The sequence below is a fragment of the Oryctolagus cuniculus genome, chromosome 15, assembly GCF_051225735.1.
Source record: "Oryctolagus cuniculus isolate XC-2025 breed Fujian yellow rabbit chromosome 15, ASM5122573v1, whole genome shotgun sequence".
Taxonomy (NCBI): domain Eukaryota; kingdom Metazoa; phylum Chordata; class Mammalia; order Lagomorpha; family Leporidae; genus Oryctolagus; species Oryctolagus cuniculus.
In genome coordinates, this window is record NC_142881.1 from 16525551 (window position 1) to 16544813 (window position 19263).

Consider the following 19263-nt stretch of genomic DNA (forward strand, 5'->3'; position numbering starts at 1 on the left):
TCTTATTAGGGCTCACCTCCGAACACAGTTGCACTGGGGATAAACTTTGGAGGACACATTCAAACCACTGCATCTCAAGCCGATGAGAGCTTTGTCTGTCTTGCCCCAGCAATGATGGGGGGAGATAGGGAGAGAAAGAAGAGAGTGCTTCCATCCATCTGCTGGTTCCCTCACCAAATGCCTGCAGCAGCTGGGGCTGGACCAGGCTGAAACCAGGAGCCAGGAACTCAGTCTGGACTTCTCATGTGAGTATCAGGGATCCGAGTACTTAAGACATCACCACTGCCTCCTAGCTTGTGTGACGTCAGGGAGCTGGGATGGGACGCAGAGCTGGAACTTGAACCCAGACTCCTTGATACAGAATGTGGGTATCCCAGGCCATGTCTTAACCATTGGGCCAAATGCCTGCCCCTCCTTCTAGTTTCTTAAACTGTCCCATTTCCAGTTCAATGGATTGTTTCTCCTCACAGTCAATATTGGTGGTGGTGCAGGGCACATCTATCATCTTTCACTTCGGCAGCCCTCATTTCCCCAAGTTTGCCGCCAAGTTGTGACAGCTGTAGACTGCAGTCACCACCTTTGGCTGGGAAGAAAAGTTCTGTAGCCTTTTCTTTAAACGCAGCCATCCTGACCCCTTCAACCCTGCAGGCAGGGAGGAAGCGGTTTCTCGGCGATCACTGGGACCCCCTCCCACTGCCGAGGGAGCCCTGAGCAGTCTGGTCGCGGGGCCCTGCAGGTCTGTGCTCCGTGCTGGTGGTTGTTCCATTGGCTCAGCTCATGTTTCAGAGTGCGAGTGAGCAGCCTGGTGCCCCTATGGGAGAGACCCCACCCTCCCCCTGGTCTCCTGTCCCACTACTGTTTGTTACTGCTTTATAGCTTCTTCTACCCTCTTGGCTTTCCCCCCAAAACACAAGAATATTACTGATCTCCTTCCACCCTCCCTGAGGACACCCTGACTCATCTCAGAGCACTGAGGTCAAAGGTCACAAATTGGAGTCCCCTAGTCCCATTCTGCCCAGAACCTAGTTAAATGATTACCGGTATTTTGTGTAACAGAGCATTTTATGTGTAAATGCAGATTTCTAGCTTTGCTGGAAAAATCAGAATATTTGGCAGTGCTGAGTACTGATTCCCTCTTGATGGCTACTGGCTGGGACTCAGGATGGGGGTGTGTGCTCATCCCTGTTGATTCCTATGGTGTCACACCCAGCTTCCATAGGCATCCTGGTGTGAATTTAAATGTATTTCATTCTTTCAATAAATACTTTTTAAGGACCAGGGCTGGCTCTGGGCACTAGGGGAGCAGAAGTGCAAACAACATCCATGTTTTATATGTCAGAAGGTGATATCTGCTATGAAGCTGACAAAGCAGGCTAAGGGAATAGAAGGTGGTGGGCCAGGGATGGGAACAAGCAACCTGCCATTCTGTGGAAGATCTTTCTAGAAGATGATAAGGAGACATGTAGGCAGAGACTGAAGGCCAGGAGGAGCTTCACAAAGCCAGGAACTTTATTTTCCAGCCACCCTATGAGACAGGGCATTAGCAGAAAGGCCCTTTTGGAAGATTCCAGAATAAAATCAGGAACTTAAGTACAAGGAGTTTTTGTCTGTTTTTATTTTTGCATTCTAGTAGAAGTTAAACCACTGTTAATGTCTCATTAAGGCTTTAGTTTCACTGTTGTAAAGCTTTTTAGCGGATAAGTCGAACCTGCAGACATGGTATTTACCCTTCCAGGGCAGTGAATCAATTCTGTTTTCCTAAAATATAGTCCCTACATTTTTGGGAGCTGGCCTGTCAGCTTTAGTCATAGGACACATGAAACAAGCCTTCTTAATTTGATCATCGGATGAGGGTGTGTGTGTATTCCTTTAAGCTCTTTTCTTGGGCCATGATCACAGCTAGGGTGAAAATACTATTCAAGCTGGCTGGTCACCCACCAGGGTTTGGTGATCCACACCAACATGATGCTGTTGTGAGTTCACTTTTCTATTTAGAGAAGCATGTCAGCTAGAAATACCTCCACCTTCTTTCCCAGACGCATGCGTGCTAAAGGAGTGGCCAAAATAGCCCGTGGAGTAAGTGACAGCTTTAAAAACCGTCCAGCCACTGACTCCAAACCAGAAGGTCAGCAAAGGAAGGTGGAAGTTGGATTCTGAGCGATCAAGGTGCCCACAGGAATTCACTGGGGGTTTTGTCAGGATCTGGAAAGACTTGAACAAGTAGATTGAGGGCCTCTTAGGATTTCTTGCCTGTTGCCGCTCTTTGTTTCCGGTCTTCAGACTTCAAGATGAACGTGCAAGCTTGTTCTAGGTGTGGCTATGGAGTTTACCCTGCAGAGAAGATCAATTGTATTGATCAGGTCAGTAGATCTTGGTTGGCCTTTGGGAATGATAACAGACATGAAAAATTCATGTTCTCACACATGGACAGTTTTTAATTTTCTGAGCCACAAGAAAAAATTATGTGTTATCATCATCATTTTACAGATTTCAATGTCTTCCAAGTTGTCTCAAAAACAGTTATCCATTTACTTAACATAGTATAGCTATGTATGGTTATTACTTTGTAAAATGTAATTATTTTATCCCTAAAGCTCAATTATTTTTTTTTAACCCTACAATATATAAGGATCCTGAATTGGAGGGTGGAGGGTTAAGGTAATAGCTCCTTCTGTTCTGTGTAATTTCTAGATATGGCATAAAGCGTGTTTTCACTGTGAAGTTTGCAAGATGATGCTCTCTGTCAATAACTTTGTGAGTCACCAGAAAAAGCCGTACTGTCATGCGTAAGTGTTTGATGCCCCTCCCACTGCTTCTTGAGTTTTGTTTATTTTTCAACAAATAGTCAACTGTAGGTTTAGATCGTATATTCCAGGGTTGACTCCAAGAAATGTCTTCTCAAAAGTACCCACTTACATCCAATCACCGACAAACCTAAGATGGAATTTTATGAAAAAAAAAAAAAAAGTCAAAGTTCTTATAAGTAAAATATTCAGTCCACTAAAACTTTATGTAAAATTATTAAATGATATGCAGAATGATGCATTTGCCACAAATATGCATATAAAACTTTAAAATCTTTTAAGTAACTTAAAAATCCTTTCCTATTTTTTCAAGAGGTTTCCAAGTGATCACCTCCAGTCTTTGTATATATGTAATTTATTGGTTTGTGCTTTTTTTCTGTTAACAGTCATTGCCTGGAAAATGAAATTAATGAAGTTAATTGTTAAATTTTGTATTTATTGATTTTTAAAAGAATGACTGTACCTTTAGTCACTCAATCATCTTGGATAAAGTGCATTTCTAATTTTGATTAAATCTATTTTTTGTAGCCATAACCCCAAGAACAACACTTTCACAAGTGTCTATTACACTCCATTAAATCTAAATGCAAGGAAGTTTCCAGAGGCCATGGGTGGGGTAAGTTACTTCATTTTCCATTTCAAAATAGCCTTTAAAGAAAATCCCTTGGCTCAAGCACCTGTTAGGTTTTTAAGTGTCTCTGTCTATATGTGAACCTACTCATTTCCTCCATATACACTTGCAAAGCACATTTAAGTAACAACTGTTCTGGGTATTCTGGTTTGAATATTTGAGGTTTTGGATTCTGGTATACCAGCCCTGGACACCATAGTGATGGTTTTTATGATGGGGTCTGTGTACACTAGATGTGAAATACTTAAAGTTTTTATAGTTGGAAAATATTACAAGGACCTTTCTTTTCTTTTCCCTGTGATGTTTTGGAACAGAAAATCTAAAAATCTCTAGATCCACTCTCTTAAATCTGTCTGAATTCGGCAGTTGTTTCAGATGATTGACAGCTTTGCTTTCCCCTTGGAGGTAGAGCTAGGTCAAGGATGTTTTGATTGGGAAATGCAGGTTGGTTTGGGACGTGGAGAACTGGCATGAGACACTAGACAAGGAAGCCATGTTGAGGGACCTAACCTCTTGAGAAGTCAACACTGGAGTTTTGTCAAAGACCAGCTATCTGTTGACTGAACTCTTGCTTCTGTTAGTGATAACATGCCCAGTCCCCATGAAAAGTAGCCCTGGGGGGTGCAGCTTTAGTGGCTGTCTAAAATTAGAACATTACCCAGAGATGGAAGGCTCTCTAGTAATCCATCCTCACCCACGATTTCCTTCCTCATGTTACCCCGCTCTGTCTGACTTCTGTCCTCATGCCTCAAGAAAACGCGCAGTAGACAGGGCCCGTGTCCTTGCGTCTGGCTCTCTCCACCTGCTGCCAAGATACCTTCTTTCACTCAGTGCTTTGCACCAGTTGTGAGCTTCCTACCATTTTTATTTAACGAGCCCTAGTACTGCAGAAGTACTTCTAGTACTTCACATCTAGTACTGCAGAAGTGCTTCATTCATTCACTGCATGCTATTATTATCCCACTTTGCTGACGAGGAGACAGAGGGTTACTCATGTATCACTGACTTCTAAGCATTCGCTAGACCATGGAATGGCTAATTGGTTGAGGACTTTGTTCTGAACACGGAGTTAACTCTCACTTAGTGCCGAACCCTCTGCTCAGCTCTTGGCGTTGCTTCCTTTATTCTTCACAAACACATCTGTAGCGTTTCCGTATTACACTTGAGGAAGCTGAGCCTCAGACAGGTTAAGCGACCTGCCCTGGCTCGCCCAGCCGGTTGGGCACAACTCCAGATCTCTCTGACTTGAGAACCCGTACCCTTGGCCTCTTTCCATATACACCCCGAGGGTGGCAAGCTCCCCAGGAGAAAGTATGTTGTTTTTTTTTGATGGGTAGAGTTATAGACAGAGAGAGAGAGAGAGAGACAGAAAGGTCTTCCTTCCGTTGGTTCACCCCCCGAAATGACCGCTATGGCTGGTGCTGCACTGATCTGAAACCAGGAGCCAGGTGCTTTTTCCTGGTCTTCCATGCGGGTGCAGGGGCCAAGCACTTGGGCCATCCTCCACTGCCCTCCTGGGCCACAGCAGGGAGCTGGACTGGAAGAGGAGCAGCTGGGACTAGAACCTGGTACCCATATGGGATGCCGGCGCCACAGGCGGAGGATTAACCAAGTGAGCTATGGCGCTGGCCCCGAAGTATGTTTTTTAATAGCCACATGTGTGTGCAGTTGTGTAGCGGGGTTTGACAGATGAAGCAGGGGGAAGGCTGCTTGTGTGTTATGCTCTCTACACAAAAGCTCCCCAGTGTCTGCACTTTTCCAGGCCACCCAAAGCCTCCAAGGGCAGGTCCACACCTTAAGAGCGTGCACCAGGTCTCACAGTGTCTGTCTGTCTTTGGGATAGCAGTAGCCTCATTTTCTTTTAACTGTGTGTGACAGGCCCAACCTGCAACAAGGCTAGGGTTATCACTGAGCCTGTTTCCAAACACAGACAATCACGTGAGCTTCCCAGAAGGCTTGTGTGTGTGCCTTCGTTTGCATGTATGCGACCACTTGTGTATGTGTGTATGGATGCGTGGGTGCATGTGGGAAGTGTCTGTATGTGTGTGTGTAGGTGTGGATATGTGCCTATGCAGGTATATAGGTATGCTTGTGATATGTGTTCATGCATGTGTGTGTGTGCGTATTTTCAGGCATTACGTACATGCATATGGAGTGTATGTATATACGCACGAGTGTACATATGTGTTTGAATGTGGCATTTGTGTTTGTGGTGTGTGTATATGTGTGTGTGTATATGTCCATGAAGGTGTATATATGGTGGGTGTATGTGTGTACATATATGTTTACATAGGTGTACATGATGTATATATTCAGGCACGTGTATGGTATCTGTGTACATGTGTGAGTGTATATGGTGTGTGGACATGTGTGCTGATGTGTGTGGTGTATGTACGTGCTTGTGTATGCTATGTGGATATGGTGTATGTATGTGTGTGTACCAAACAGTTGACTATTGAGATCACTTCTTTCCCACCAGGGAAAAATTGAAATGGACAACCAGGTCTCATTTAGGTCCCAGCTCTTACAAGTACCCTTGGGTACATAATGGGCCACTTTTTCCTCCCTTGAGTCTTATTTTTCTTTTAAAGATTTATTTATTTATCTGAAAGGCAGTTACAAAGAGGCAGAGGCAGAGAGAGGGAGATCTTCCATTCGCTGGTTCACTCCCCAGATGTCCACAACAGCCAGAGCTGCACCGATCCGAAGCCAGTAGCCAGTAGCTTCTTCTCAAGTGTAGGTGCCCAAGGACTTGGGCCATCTTCTACTGCTTTCCCAGGCCATAGCAGAGAGCTGGCTCGGAAGTGGAGCAGCCAGGACTCGAACTGGGGCCCATATGGGATGCTGGCACTGCCACAGTGCTGGCCCCTCCCTTGATTCTTTACCAGCTGAATCAAACACCAACTCATTGTGCATGTGCTAAAAAATGGAAGGAAGGGGATGCTTCCGAGATGGCAATGAAGAAGAAGAGCAGGGTAAAGATTGGAGCTCGTATTTGAAGCAGAGTTGCATTTTTCTGTTTCCTATATGTCACTCTTTGAAAAAAATCAATATTTGGTAAGACACCATTTCTTGTTTGGTAGCGGTGGATGGAACTTTTGGAAGACCAGGACATCTAGGTCCTCTCCCAGTCCTAGCAAGAACTTCAGCCTTTAATGCTTCCTTACTTCACTGATAACATCGATGTTTCTTTTCCTTTTCCTCCTTCCTCAGTGAAACTGTGAACCTCAGGCAAGGCCCGTGGGGGAGGCAGGCAGACCCCTCCCCCCCCTTTTTTTTTTTAGATTTATTTTATTTATTTGACAGGCAGAGTTAGAGAGGCAGAAACAGAGAGAGAGGTCTTCCATCCGCTGGTTCACTCCCCAGGTAGCCGCAATTGCTGGAGCTGCACCGATCCGAAGCCAGGAGCCAGGAGCTTCCTCCGCGTCTCCCACGTGGGTGCAGGGGCCCAAGGACTTGGGCCATCTACTGCTTTCCCAGGCCATAGCAGGGAGCTGAATTGGAAGAGGAGCAGCCGGGACTAGAACCTGCGCCCATATGGGATGCCGGCGCTTCAGGCCAGGGCATTAACCCACTGAGCCACAGCGCCAGCCCGGAACCCCTCCACCCTTGGTAGATTTTCATGGGGGGAAGAGGGAAGAGGGCAGTACACAGTGTGCTCTGGCCACAGGACGTGGCATCCACCTGTGCCATGTGTTTCTGATTCCCTAAATACGTAGTTCTGCAGGAAGGCTCCTGGTGATGTCTGGGGACACGTGGGACGGTCTCAGTGGAGGGGCTACCACTGCACTGGTGGGCAGGGAGCTGGGACGCTGGTAAGCGTCTTGTGATGCTCAGGGCGGTCACCTGCAACAAATGATGGGCTGGCCTGAAGTAGCAGTGCTGCTGAGAAACCTTCCTTGGTCTATGTACGGTTCAGGATAGCTTCTTAAAATGCAAAGAAAAAGGCATGGAGAGGTCTCTCTGTTTGTATATTTTAAAATGCATGTGTTGGAACTGCATAAAACGACAGTAAGCAGTAGCAAGCACTGACAGTCAGTGACAGAGAGTGCCATCGATGGGGAAATGGAATTCCTGGATTTAACTTTTCTCTGAACTTCTTTCCTCATTCTGTAAAATTGATGATTTAAACTTCAGCTTGGAAAAGTGACAGCTTTCTGGGTCTCATCTCAGACCTAATAAATTATGACTTATTGATCTGAACCTACGATCTTCCATTTTTTTCTTTTTTGGTTAACCCTTCTTATACTCTTTTCAAGAAATCTTTGTCTGGGCCAAGGTCATGAAGATGTTGAGATGTCAGTTCTCCCCAAACTGATCTGTTTCCTCCAATGAGATGCCAATAAAAATCTTGTTTTTAAACAGACATTGACAAATTGATTATAAAATTGATGTGAAAGTGCAGAGGCTCTAGAATAGCCAGAGGACTCTTGGAGAACAAAATGGAGGTACTCTGGTTACCATAGTACAAGCAGTAGTAAGTAACCCGGTGTAGGGGTGACCCAAAACTAGAGAAACCAGTGGGCTAGAAGACAGAGACCAGAAATAGAGATACACATATATGGTCACTTGAATTGTGACAAAGGCACAGCTGCAGATCAATTTAGCAAGAATCAATAACTGGTACTGGCCTGATTGAGTTTATATGGCAAATATGAACCATGACTCCTACCTCGTACCTTTATACAAAAATTAACTCAAGGTGTATCACAGACAAAAATGTTAAAGGTATAATTAGAAATCATTGAAAATATTTCCAGGAAATTGGAGGGCCAACACCTTGACAAGCCCTCTGGGTACTGTTAGTAGACTGAAGTCAAGAACCACCGTGCCAATGCCCACTGTTTCCTAGGTTACTCTAACCTCAATACTTAGTGTTGTGTGATGGACTCACAGAGACTTACTCCCAGTCTTTGGAATAACGCTGCTCCTTAAAGATTTGCACACAGCAGATGCTGTATATGTGCCTCTGGCTGGGCCGATGGCACTGACGAGGGCGCAGAGAGACTGGCAGTACAGGCTGAATCGTACTGCATCCAAGATGCTTCGCAGCTGAGACTTAGGAAAACCACCCAAATTTCACTCTGCATTATTTGTCTATTTTCTTTCTCTTCTCTGGTGGAAACATTTATGACAACACCTTCATCATGCAGATCAATGACGCAGAAGATGGTGAGCAATTTAAATCAGTTTTTCATTGGGACATGAACTCAAAGGATGGGGCAGGTGCACCTAACAGGCAACCACCGGTGAATGAGGTAAGATGAGAGTGATTAACGGATTTGGGGGGAAAAAAGAGAACAACATTCTATGCAAATGAAATGTGTCATTATGGAAGTTATTCTTATTAATTGAAAATTGACTAGGTATTCTTCTATCCAGTTTGTTAATTCCAGTGGTCTGTGGAAGACCTCCATCAGCATGTCCTAGTGTCATCCCAGCTGCTTCTGCTCCAGTCCAAGTTCATTGTCTTCTCCCTCTCAACCACAGCGTTTCTGGCACGGGAATAATTACCCAGGCTTGAAGCCCTTTTCTCTCTGACACTGCACGCAACTCCTCTCGTCCTCTCCACGTCGCTGTCCTCCTCCTGATCCCCATCACCCCTGCCCTGACCTTTGTGAGGCCCTCTCACAGTGGCCTTCCCTCTTCCGGGTCTGCCTCTGCAGCCTGCGTGCTCACAGGGGTCATGCATACCTTCCTGGATGTCACTGACTCTCTTCCCACCACCAACATCATCATTTCAAAATTCCTCAGCCATGAGCCGGCGCCGTGGCTCAATAGGCTAATCCTCCACCTTGCGGCGCCGGCACACCGGGTTCTAGTCCCGGTCGGGGCACCGGATTCTGTCCCGGTAGCCCCTCTTCCAGGCCAGCTCTCTGCTATGGCCAGGGAGTGCAGTGGAGGATGGCCCAGGTGCTTGGGCCCTGCACCCCATGGGAGACCAGGAAAAGCACCTGGCTCCTGGCTCCTGCCAGGATCAGCGCGGTGCGCCGGCTGCAGCGGCGGCCATTGGAGGGTGAACCAACGGCAAAGGAAGACCTTTCTCTCTCTGTCTCTCTCTCTCACTGTCCACTCTGCCTGTCAAAAAAAAAAAAAAAAAAAAAAAAAAAAAAAAAAAAAAAAAAAAAAAAAATTCCTCAGCCATTTATTTTTAATTGTACACATAACACTTGGCATTTTTCTTGTAAAAAGAATCAAAATATGACAAAACTAACCCATTATCTGCTTCCTCCAATCTCAGTGCCCTCAGAAGTACAATCCTTTATCAGTCTTGTGGGTATCCTTCCAGATTTCTCTGTTCATTTATGTCTGTCTGTCTGTCTATCTATCTATCATCTATCATCTCTAACAGTTATCTTTCCTGATTTCTCTCTCTTTCTCATGATTATATTTGGACATAGTATTAAGGACTGAATGAGTTATTTGAACACTCTTGTGCAGGTTTCTCATCTATAAAGTTAACTTCAAATAGTCTTGAATTCACAGAGGTTTTTGTGGACATTAAGAGTAGATATAGTCAAAGGTCTCAGAAGAGTGGTAAGCACAGTAAATATCAGCCATTATTTTTAATTGAAAATTACATATGTGTATTTCTTCTGAAGTATCTGTACCTTTATTTCTTCCTGAAACAACACCCATTGCTTTGCAGTTTGTGTTTTTCACACAACAGGATCTTGCAGCTGTTTTGGGGTCAGCATCCTTAAGCTGTGATGAGCGGATGCACCAGTTAGAACAGATGCAGCGCGCAATCCTACTGATGGCCAGGGTAGCAATGAGCATCCTTGTTCATGACCTCTTTGGGATCCAAGTGAATGTTTCTCTAGGATAGAGAGTGAAAAGTGAGGTTTCCAGGTCAAAGGGCATGTGTACAGTCCTAGAATGTATTCAGCAAATATCTACTGAACCCCGTTCCAGGCTTTGGGGATACGTTGGTGAACCAAACATGGAGAGCCCTGCCTTCATGGAACTGCCCTTCCAGGGTAGCTGCCATTCTTTCTGCTTCTGCCTCTGGTAATGACCTCAGACTTGGATGCCCAGCTCCAAGTCTGTTTTCCTGCTGAGAACTGGACCCATCTCACATGGACCCTTTTTGAAAAACTCCTGTTGTATTTGTTATCCATACAGAACATTTAACACTTAAGTGTTCTCAGAGTGCTGTTTGTTCCCCGTATTAGTTTTATCTCCCAAGATAGAGTCTAAGTGTCTTAGAAGAGGAACTTTATCTTTCTTGTTTTGCTTTTTCAGTTGTCAGCTGTCAGGCACGTGCAGGTGCTGGGTTTTTGAAGCTTGTCTGAACAATGCTGATGAATCCCAGAGTGGCCTCCAAAGCGAATCCCCCACCCAATCTTGGTGCAATAAGCAAAGAAATGTTAAGTTGCATTTGGAATTGTTCTTAGGACTCAAGTGAACCTCAGAAAGTTCAATGGCTAAGGATCTTAGGTCATTTTGTAGTCTTAAAAGACAAACATTCTAGTTAGCTGAGGCCTACCATATACCAATAGGTATATGTCATTTATAGAGAATATCTTATTTTGACAATGCACATGAGTGCTTCTGGGAGTGCTGGGGAGAAAGAGGATCTTGCCAACCAGATGTGTGGGGGATACATTTGTGTGCATCTCTGTGTTTGCTTTCCAGACAGCCTATTGGCCTAGATACGGGGAAGGAAATGCTTGGTACCCAGGAGCCCTGCCAGACCCCGAAATCGTGCGGATGGTTGAGGCTCGGAAGACTCTTGGAGAGGTAAAGGCCCTAGAAATTATGTTAACTGCTTTGGCCACTGGCTGGAATATTCTTTTATTTTTAAGAGTGTGGAAGACAGAACAATGCCACTTCTCCCCAAAGATTCCCCTACCCTACCCCTGGAACCCATGTGTATATCCCGTTACATGGGCAATGAGGCTTTGGAGTGGAATTCAGGATCTTGAGTAGGAAGATCCTGGAGGGTTAGGGTGATCACAGGGTCTTCATGAGGGAGACAGGAGGTGATATGATGACAGAAGTAGAGGTCAAAGCCACTTGAGGTCAGCAACCCAGGAATGTGGGGGACTCCAGAAGCTCGAACAGGCAAAGAAAGATTCTCCTTCAGTGTCTCCAGAAAGAACCAGCCCTGACGGCCCATTGTAGACCACAGCCTCAGAACTGTAAGAGACACTTTGCAGGTATTTGTGTGTCTTAGTCCATCTGTGGCTATGACAACATACCCAAGGCCGAGTCATTAATAGAGAATAGAGGTTTATTGGGCTCATGGTTCTGGAGGCTGAGAAGTTCAAGAGCAAGGGGCTGGCATCTTCTTAGCCTCTAGTGAGGGTCTTTTTGCTGCATCACAACACGGCCAAGGGCATCACAGGCAAAACACAGCAAGCATCACTCCCTGGATAACCCATGAGTCCACGAGACAGAACCCTCACAATACAGCCATCTCCTAAAGGTCCTACCTCTCAAATACTTTTAGCCTAAGACTTTGGGGAGCAAGCTTCCACCAGTGAAATTTAGGGGGACATGTTCAAACCTAACACTAACAGCGGCAATTCCAAGATCCTTCACCATGCACACACCGTGCCCTCAGGTCCTCCCCTTCGAAGAATCTACTTTGGCAAATCTTGTTAGTCTTTGCGAACTTTCCTTTAGAAAAAGACGAGAAGGCAACAGAAACCCAAATGCTAAGGAGCTGTGCCTCATGAGGAAAACAAATCCCCAGAGACACCAACAGTGTGAGGAGGTAAAAAGGGTAGATGAGTCACTGCCAGTGCTGTAGGGGAAGAGTTACAGCCATGGCTCCGTGTGTTCGTGGCTGAGTTATCGCATGAGCCTTTGCGTGAAGAGTGGCTGTGCAGCTTCCTACCCCCTGAGACAAGCATTGCGGCGAAACCCTTTGTCCTGGGGAAGCTGAGTTCTTCAGTGTTAGTGGTGTTATTCAAATTGCCAGTTAATACATTTTCAGATTTCTTCCAAGTGACTAAAATGTTTCCCAAGTACCTTCTGACTCCAGTTCCATTGGGTTTATTGCACTTTCGTTAGTTCTCATCCAGTATCCCAGTGATTCTCACGTTGCTGTTGGTTCTGGCCAGCAGGAATATACAGAGGATTATGAGCAACAGAGAGGCAAGGGGAGCTTTCCAGCCATGATCACACCTGCTTATCAAAGGGCCAAGAAAGCCAACCAGCTGGCAAGTCAAGTGAGTATCTGGATGTTGTTTGCCATCAATTGCGCTCATTTTAGTGGTTAACGAACCTCTGTGATTCAGAAAGAAACATGAAGGAATGTTTCTGGCCTGCAGATACTGTTAGTGTTGCACTGTGGATTAAACTGCTCTTGTTTATTCTCCACCATGTATTTCCTGTGCCTTGACTGGGCCACATCTCTAGACTGGAGGGAAGACCGTGTAGCTCACCCGAAGACTGGAACCAAAAGATTCCTTAGGGTTGCTTTAGCAGTAAGGACACCGGTGTTTATTAACTGGATGGCACATTCATTTGAGGAATGGCATCGTTTTCTGGTGCAGAGCTCAGATTTTGGAGCCAGAATGCTGCAATTTGAGCCTGGCTCTGTCACCTGCTATCACGGGCCAGTTTCTTATCCTTGCTTGTTCTTTGACTTCTCATTTGTCAAATGAGGAAAGCAATAGCCCTGTTAAATGTGGTTCTTCCAAAATTAAGGGAGTCACAATTCGGAAATGCTGAGTGGTGCCAGGCACTCTCGTGGGCCGAGCACTTTGGCACAGATGCTTTGGCTGGTGTAGTAGACTTGGCCAGGTTTGTGAGGGATGCAGCCTGATGCTGTGGCTTCAGGAGAGCTGCAAGGAGAGGTCCTCACGGATGCTGTGAGGTGGATGCGACCTGGACTGTGCGCTGTGTCTCCAACAGGTGGAATACAAGCGAGGCCACGATGAGCGCATCTCCACGTTCACCACGGTGGCGGACACCCCGGAGTTGCTGCGGGCCAAGGCAGGGGGACAGCTCCAAAGTGATGTAAGAATGATGGGGGCCGAGCCACAGTGCATTTCATTGCAGATCCCTCCTTGTTTTTTCTCTCCTGGAGAAGCAAGAAGGGAAAATGCAGCGGGCACCCCAGTGCTGTATGGGTGCCAGGAAGAAGTCTCTAAGAAGTTTCTTACAGGCCTATAAGTCACTTAGCATAGACCTTGGGAAAACTCTTTAGAGAAAAAAGCCAGGTCAGATTAGCACCAAACCAGTTGGATCCCATTAATTTGAAAGCACTTTCTCTTTCCATTGCAAATCAGAGAGCATAATTCCTGAGGAGTTTCCAGTGCTTGCCCTTTTAAAGCCCCAAGCGCTGTGCAGCACAGTAAGAATACGAACTCAGTGTTGTGCTGAACGGAAGGTTGAAGCACAAATCCAGCGGCATCTTAGTGAGCAGGTTCCTCTTGACTTGGCCTACGTCAAGGTTGAGAAGCTTCTTTGTTCTCCCATGCTCCACATGGCTCAAGGGCGAGAGACTCATTCCTTGGCCCAGAGCCGCCAGCTGGTCCACTGCAGGTGCAACCCAAGTGTATGTGGAGTTCCAGAGTTGTCTCCATGTGCCAGGCACTGCGGGAATAAAAAAGTAAATAAGACTCACATGGCCCATCAAGCTGTATGCTGTTCGGGAAGTAAGGGCTGTGGCAAGGCATGGGCAGGGTGTCAGGCTTTCACGAAGCTGGGCTGGTAGACACTGGGATCGTGGCATGTGACTCACTTATTCTTCTCGTTCGTTTTGCAGATGAGGTACACAGAGGACTACGAACAGCAGAGGGGGAAGGGCAGCTTTCCTGCCATGATCACACCGGCTTACCAGATAGCCAAAAGAGCCAATGAGCTGGCGAGTGATGTAAGTGCCCAGGAAGAAGCAGGAAGTCACAGGGCCTGGGGAGTTCAGCTTCCTGCCTACTTTTGCATGCACCTTGGAGCCAGGAAGTAGCTTTCCTTCATGTTTTTCTTGTGAAGACCTGGCAGTTCACTTTTATGTCTAAGACACACTCCCAAGGCTCATGCAGAAAACAGCATTGTACAAGACATTCAGTTTTACTCTTCTGACACCCGTGCATGTGGGGTTAAATTCGACTTTGTCCTTTCCCTGCAAACAGGTGAGATACCATCAACAGTATCAGAAAGAAATGAGGGGCATGGCTGAGGCCTCAAAGGAACGTAGAGACCAGTATGGCCAGGTACGTGATGAAATAACTTCCTGGGAACCTACCTCTTCCACAGCCCATTCTCAGCTTCATCGCTTGTAGCCTGGGACACAGCTGGACTTTGGTTTTTCTTTGCTCTATTGATGAAATACGGGTTTTTCCAAGCCAGAAAACAGCAATAAAACAATTATCTAGGACTCAATTTGATCCATTTAGGAAAACAGATTCTAAACAGTGAAGGGTATAAAAACGCATCTTCCAAAACTCTGAGCACCAAGTAGCAGGCTTGTTTTTGTAGAAAGTAAATTTCTTACCTAGGTGGCTAGAAAAAGCAGTATGGCAGAGAGTGCAAACCCTTTTCCCAATTTCTTCAACGAACCACATCTTGAAGGCAGTGGAAAAGTCAAGATAACAATTGCAAGCTAATTGTGTTTGCATATCCCTCAGTACTTTCTGATGCTCCCTAACCAGGTGTGGGAGGGGCGAAAAGAAGCAAGTTGCAAGTAGGAGTAGTAGAAGAGGCAGTGTGTACCCTGGGAGAGTATGTTCTGTGAGTTTAGGCGATGTTTTCCCTCATTGGACAGTTCTTTGTCAGGGGGCAGGCTCTCAACATACATCTCTTATACATCCTACCTGATGTGTAGGAGGAAGCCACAGAGCCCTCATTTCTCTTTAGAAAAACAAGTTGCTGTACTTGAATGTATGCTTGTGGGAGTCTTAGGACGTGTGTGAGGATTGCGAGTGTCTGCCTGAGCACCAATGCTTGGCTTTGGATTAGAAAGTCCATGTAATTGAACCCTATATTTAATTAATTAAATGGACTTCTAGAGCTTTCAACTCAATGAAAGCATATTTTTAATGGTTTCACGTCTTAAATTGTTGTTTAGAAGACTCAGGACAACTCTTAAAAATCAGTTTTATTTAAAAAAATCTGGCTTCTACATTTGACAGAAAAAAATATTTTCTTCCATATTTTGACAATCCAGAGCACCACTAGTTACAACACTCATATAACGTCATGTGTGTATCTAGACATGCCTATTCACATAGAAGGCATGTAGTCCATCCACAGTCTTGATTCCTGATTAGTAGACCGCCTCGAGAGAATTTTCAGGCCTCATAGTAACAAGTGCAATAATCAAAGTGGGTGTTGTTTGATAACACCACAGCAGCTGTTGAGAGGCCACGGTCTAGTGTGGCATTTCACTGTATGATTTAGTGTGGCCCGCCTGGGCATGTGTGGGAGGGAAGGAGAGAGAAGCAGGCAGACAGATAAGCTATAAATATCTGTAGTGCCTTGAATGCCAAGCAGCTCAGGCCCCTTTCTATCAAATGCTCATTAAAATGACTACGCCATGTAATCAACTTGTTATTCCCAGCCAAGAAACTCCTCTGCAGGTTTAGGTATCTTATGAAAAAAAGTTTTATATGCACAACATGTATGCATCCACACATATGTGAAATGTGCATGTTTGTGTTAAATAAAGATACAGAAAACAATAGAATGGGTAAAACCATAGAGCAAATTACCACAGAATTTCAGAGCTTTTTTTTCACTGACAACATGTGGCCCAGATCATTCTGGCAACCGGATGACAAGGAGCACCCAGGCTAAAGAGTTTGCATTCTTGGGAGAGTAGAGGCCTGAGTGTTCTGATTTGACACAGCTGTTTTACTTAGAAAACTGTGTGCCAGAATCCCAGCCTGGTGCTGGAGAGGGCAGGCCCTGGCTTTGAGGAGGCCGCCGAGACAGTCATGAGCACAAGGGGGCGCTGTAAGGGCTGTTCCAAATTTGTGTGCCAATGCAGGGGGAACAGAGGGGGATGCAGCTACTTCTGCCTGGGGTAGGTTTGGGGGTGAGGGCTGTCGTAATGTACATCTGGCTGCTAGAAAAGAGTTACCGTAGTCACATGATGATGGTTTCATGAACAGGAAGGTTTCCCTTTGTGGGAATGAGTAGGTGATGGGGGGGAAGAAAAAGGGGAAAAAATTAAGATGACAATTCTTGGTCTGAAATCCACCCTTGGTCCCATTTCAGATAATCCTATGGTAGTTTAAAGTTTTCCCCACCAAATTGCAAAGATGTTATGGTCCTCCTTTTCTGTTTAATGACATGTATCACTGGGGGAGCCAGCATTTGGGTTGGCACAGCATGCTTTCTGCATAGGTCTGCCATGGGGCTCCAATATGCACTTTCCTGGTGTCATTTATTTTTTTATTTTTTTTATTTTTATTTATTTATTTTTTTGACAGGCAGAGTGGACAGTGAGAGAGAGAGACAGAGAGAAAGGTCTTCCTTTTGCCGTTGGTTCACCCTCCAATGGCCGCCGCGGCCGGCGCGCTGCGGCCGGCGCACCGCGCTGATCCGATGGCAGGAGCCAGGAGCCAGGTGCTTTTCCTGGTCTCCCATGGGGTGCAGGGCCCAAGCACCTGGGCCATCCTCCACTGCACTCCCTGGCCACAGCAGAGAGCTGGCCTGGAAGAGGGGCAACCGGGACAGAATCCGGCACCCCGACCGGGACTAGAACCCGGTGTGCCGGCGCCGCTAGGCGGAGGATTAGCCTACTGAGCCGCGGCGCCGGCCCTCCTGGTGTCATTTAAGAAATGAATGTTCTGTAAAAGCATGGGCCTGGGAGATTGGTCAAGTATCTTGATTTACCCCTGTGGAATAATGGTGTTGATCATGATAAGAGTTACCATTTATTTACTGCTGACTGTGTGCTGGGCTCCAGTGAGTGGGCTGGACTCCAAGTCTATCTTAGCCACCACATGGACACCACTGGAATGTCCAGCATGGATGGGGACAAGGAGGGAGCATTACTGATTAAAGATTTTGATTGACTCAGCAGGGTTACTTGGAGGACTATGATGAGCCCAGGGGAAAGGGCAGCTTCCCAGCCATGATCACCCCAGCCTATCAGAACGCCAAGAAGGCCAACGAACTCATCAGTGATGTGAGTACCGCACGGTGGCAATCCAAAGAAACACAGAGGCGCGGAAGAGAAATGAGACTTTCAAAGCTGTGGGTACTGAGCCCTACACAAAGATTTATTAGAGCTGAGTCCACATAGAGTGCTAGCCCAGCCCTCAATTCCTGTCGAAGCTCTGATGTCTGCTTCTTTTGTGTGGATTCTTTGGTCACCTTTATCTGCTTCCAAGAAGACTGACGTAAACACACAGCATTGACTCTCAATTGAAGGTCATTTGATTCATATATCAAGGCTTGTCCAACCCCATAAACTAGGGTTAGGAAGTGTCTTCACCAGAGAATCTACTTAGAAATTGAGGGTTTTAGGAGAAGTGCTGATTAAAACACATTGCATGGTTATCAAACTGGGTGGAATCCAGCAATCAAGTGATTTTTATTTGCTAAAGGTTAGCCAGCTGGCAGTCCCTGATAGTCTATAATTAACTTGGTGAGATGACTTAACACGCCAACTTGAACTTGGTCCCTAATCAGAACCCAGCATTCATTTCACCTGCTTGGCCCTTCCTCTTTATTCTGCTACTGTTCAGTTATTAGCCAGTTACCAGAACAGCGCCACCTTTGCCCTGAGCATGGAAGTGAAGACTTGACTCACTTGGCCTCTCATTACTAGTGGAGTGAGAAACGATATTGAAACCCTGAAATGGAATTGGACTTAACATTGCTCGCTAGAATCACTTTAAAATCTTTTTTTTCCAATGAAAAAATTATAAAGCATGAAAAGGATCAGCAAGTTTTTAGTAAAAAAAAAAAAAAGTCCAAGTTATTTGTAGAGCCAACAGAGAAAAAAGCCCACGTGCATTTTTTTCCTTCAAAAAATTCCATGCATGAAATGTTGACATTAAATCTGAGATACTTCTGGAGTAATTTCCCTCGCAAAGCATGGAAGCAACAACTGCTTGTGTGTTTCTTTCAGGTAAAATACAGGCAAGACTTCCAGAAGATGAAAGGCGCGGCACATTACCACTCTCTCCCAGCGCAAGACAACTTGGTTCTCAAACGGGCTCAGAGTGTGAACAAGTTGGTGAGCGAGGTGCGTAGGCAGCAAGAGTCACACCCGTGTGTCACACCCTTCATTTCCTGTGGACAGCGCACAGGGCAACCTTGCAATAAAGGGTATCACACCAAGATACCCTGCCCATGGGGTGACCCGTTTCCAAAGAATGAATATGCAGCACAATGCAATTAATAATTCATCCTAGAGCCAAACACATGACATCTTTCTCTGTTGGTCCAAAACTTTCTTCCCCAGTTGTTGCAGGGAGGTTGCTATTAAAACATGCCAGGCAATGGGTTTCTAGTTGCCAGAAAGACTGCTGGTTGATCAAGCTTTTATAACAGGATAAGGGAACTTCAAAAAGTTTGTGGGAAATGGAATGACAGGGTGATGTGCATTTTCCGCAGACTGTTTGAAGACCCCTAAAATGTTGGTCCTATGGAGCAGAAGTCCAAGATCAGAAAGAGTGTTTCAAACACAGGCTTTCTTTGTATTGCAGTCCAAGTTCCAAGAAGCTGTGTGTCTATGTGAATTCCCCTTCCTTCCCAGGCTGAACTGCCGGCCAGAGGGCTGTGTTCTGTTTGGGTTACCCAGGGTTAAGGATTTGTTTTTTAGTTGTGAGGACTGTGTGGTAAGGAAAAATCCCTTCATATCCTTTCCTTGCCCTAGTGTCTCTTCACAGCAGTTTCCCTCATTTGTATTACTTATCC

At 45.7% G+C, this 19263-nt stretch overlaps 1 protein-coding gene across 8 annotated transcripts in view; it reads left to right on the forward strand.

Annotated features, from left to right (window-relative positions):
• The first annotated feature begins 1861 nt into the window (after positions 1-1861).
• NRAP (nebulin related anchoring protein) overlaps positions 1862-19263 on the forward strand; it is a 71127-nt gene continuing 53725 nt past the window's right edge. For 2 of the 8 annotated variants that reach the window (XM_008270528.5, XM_070057204.2), the window contains exons 1-11: positions 1862-2360; positions 2692-2786; positions 3333-3420; positions 8589-8693; positions 11074-11178; positions 12510-12614; positions 13303-13407; positions 14159-14266; positions 14523-14603; positions 17417-17524; positions 18473-18589. In XM_008270528.5, coding sequence (XP_008268750.3) covers positions 2289-2360; positions 2692-2786; positions 3333-3420; positions 8589-8693; positions 11074-11178; positions 12510-12614; positions 13303-13407; positions 14159-14266; positions 14523-14603; positions 17417-17524; positions 18473-18589 — 1089 coding nt within the window. In that variant the 5' untranslated portion in view covers positions 1862-2288. Of the gene's footprint in view, positions 2361-2691; positions 2787-3332; positions 3421-8588; positions 8694-11073; positions 11179-12506; positions 12615-13302; positions 13408-14158; positions 14267-14522; positions 14604-17416; positions 17525-18472; positions 18590-19263 lie in introns of all 8 variants that reach the window. The other 6 variants (XM_002718751.6, XM_002718752.6, XM_017348568.4 and 3 more) reach the window with 3 other exon arrangements.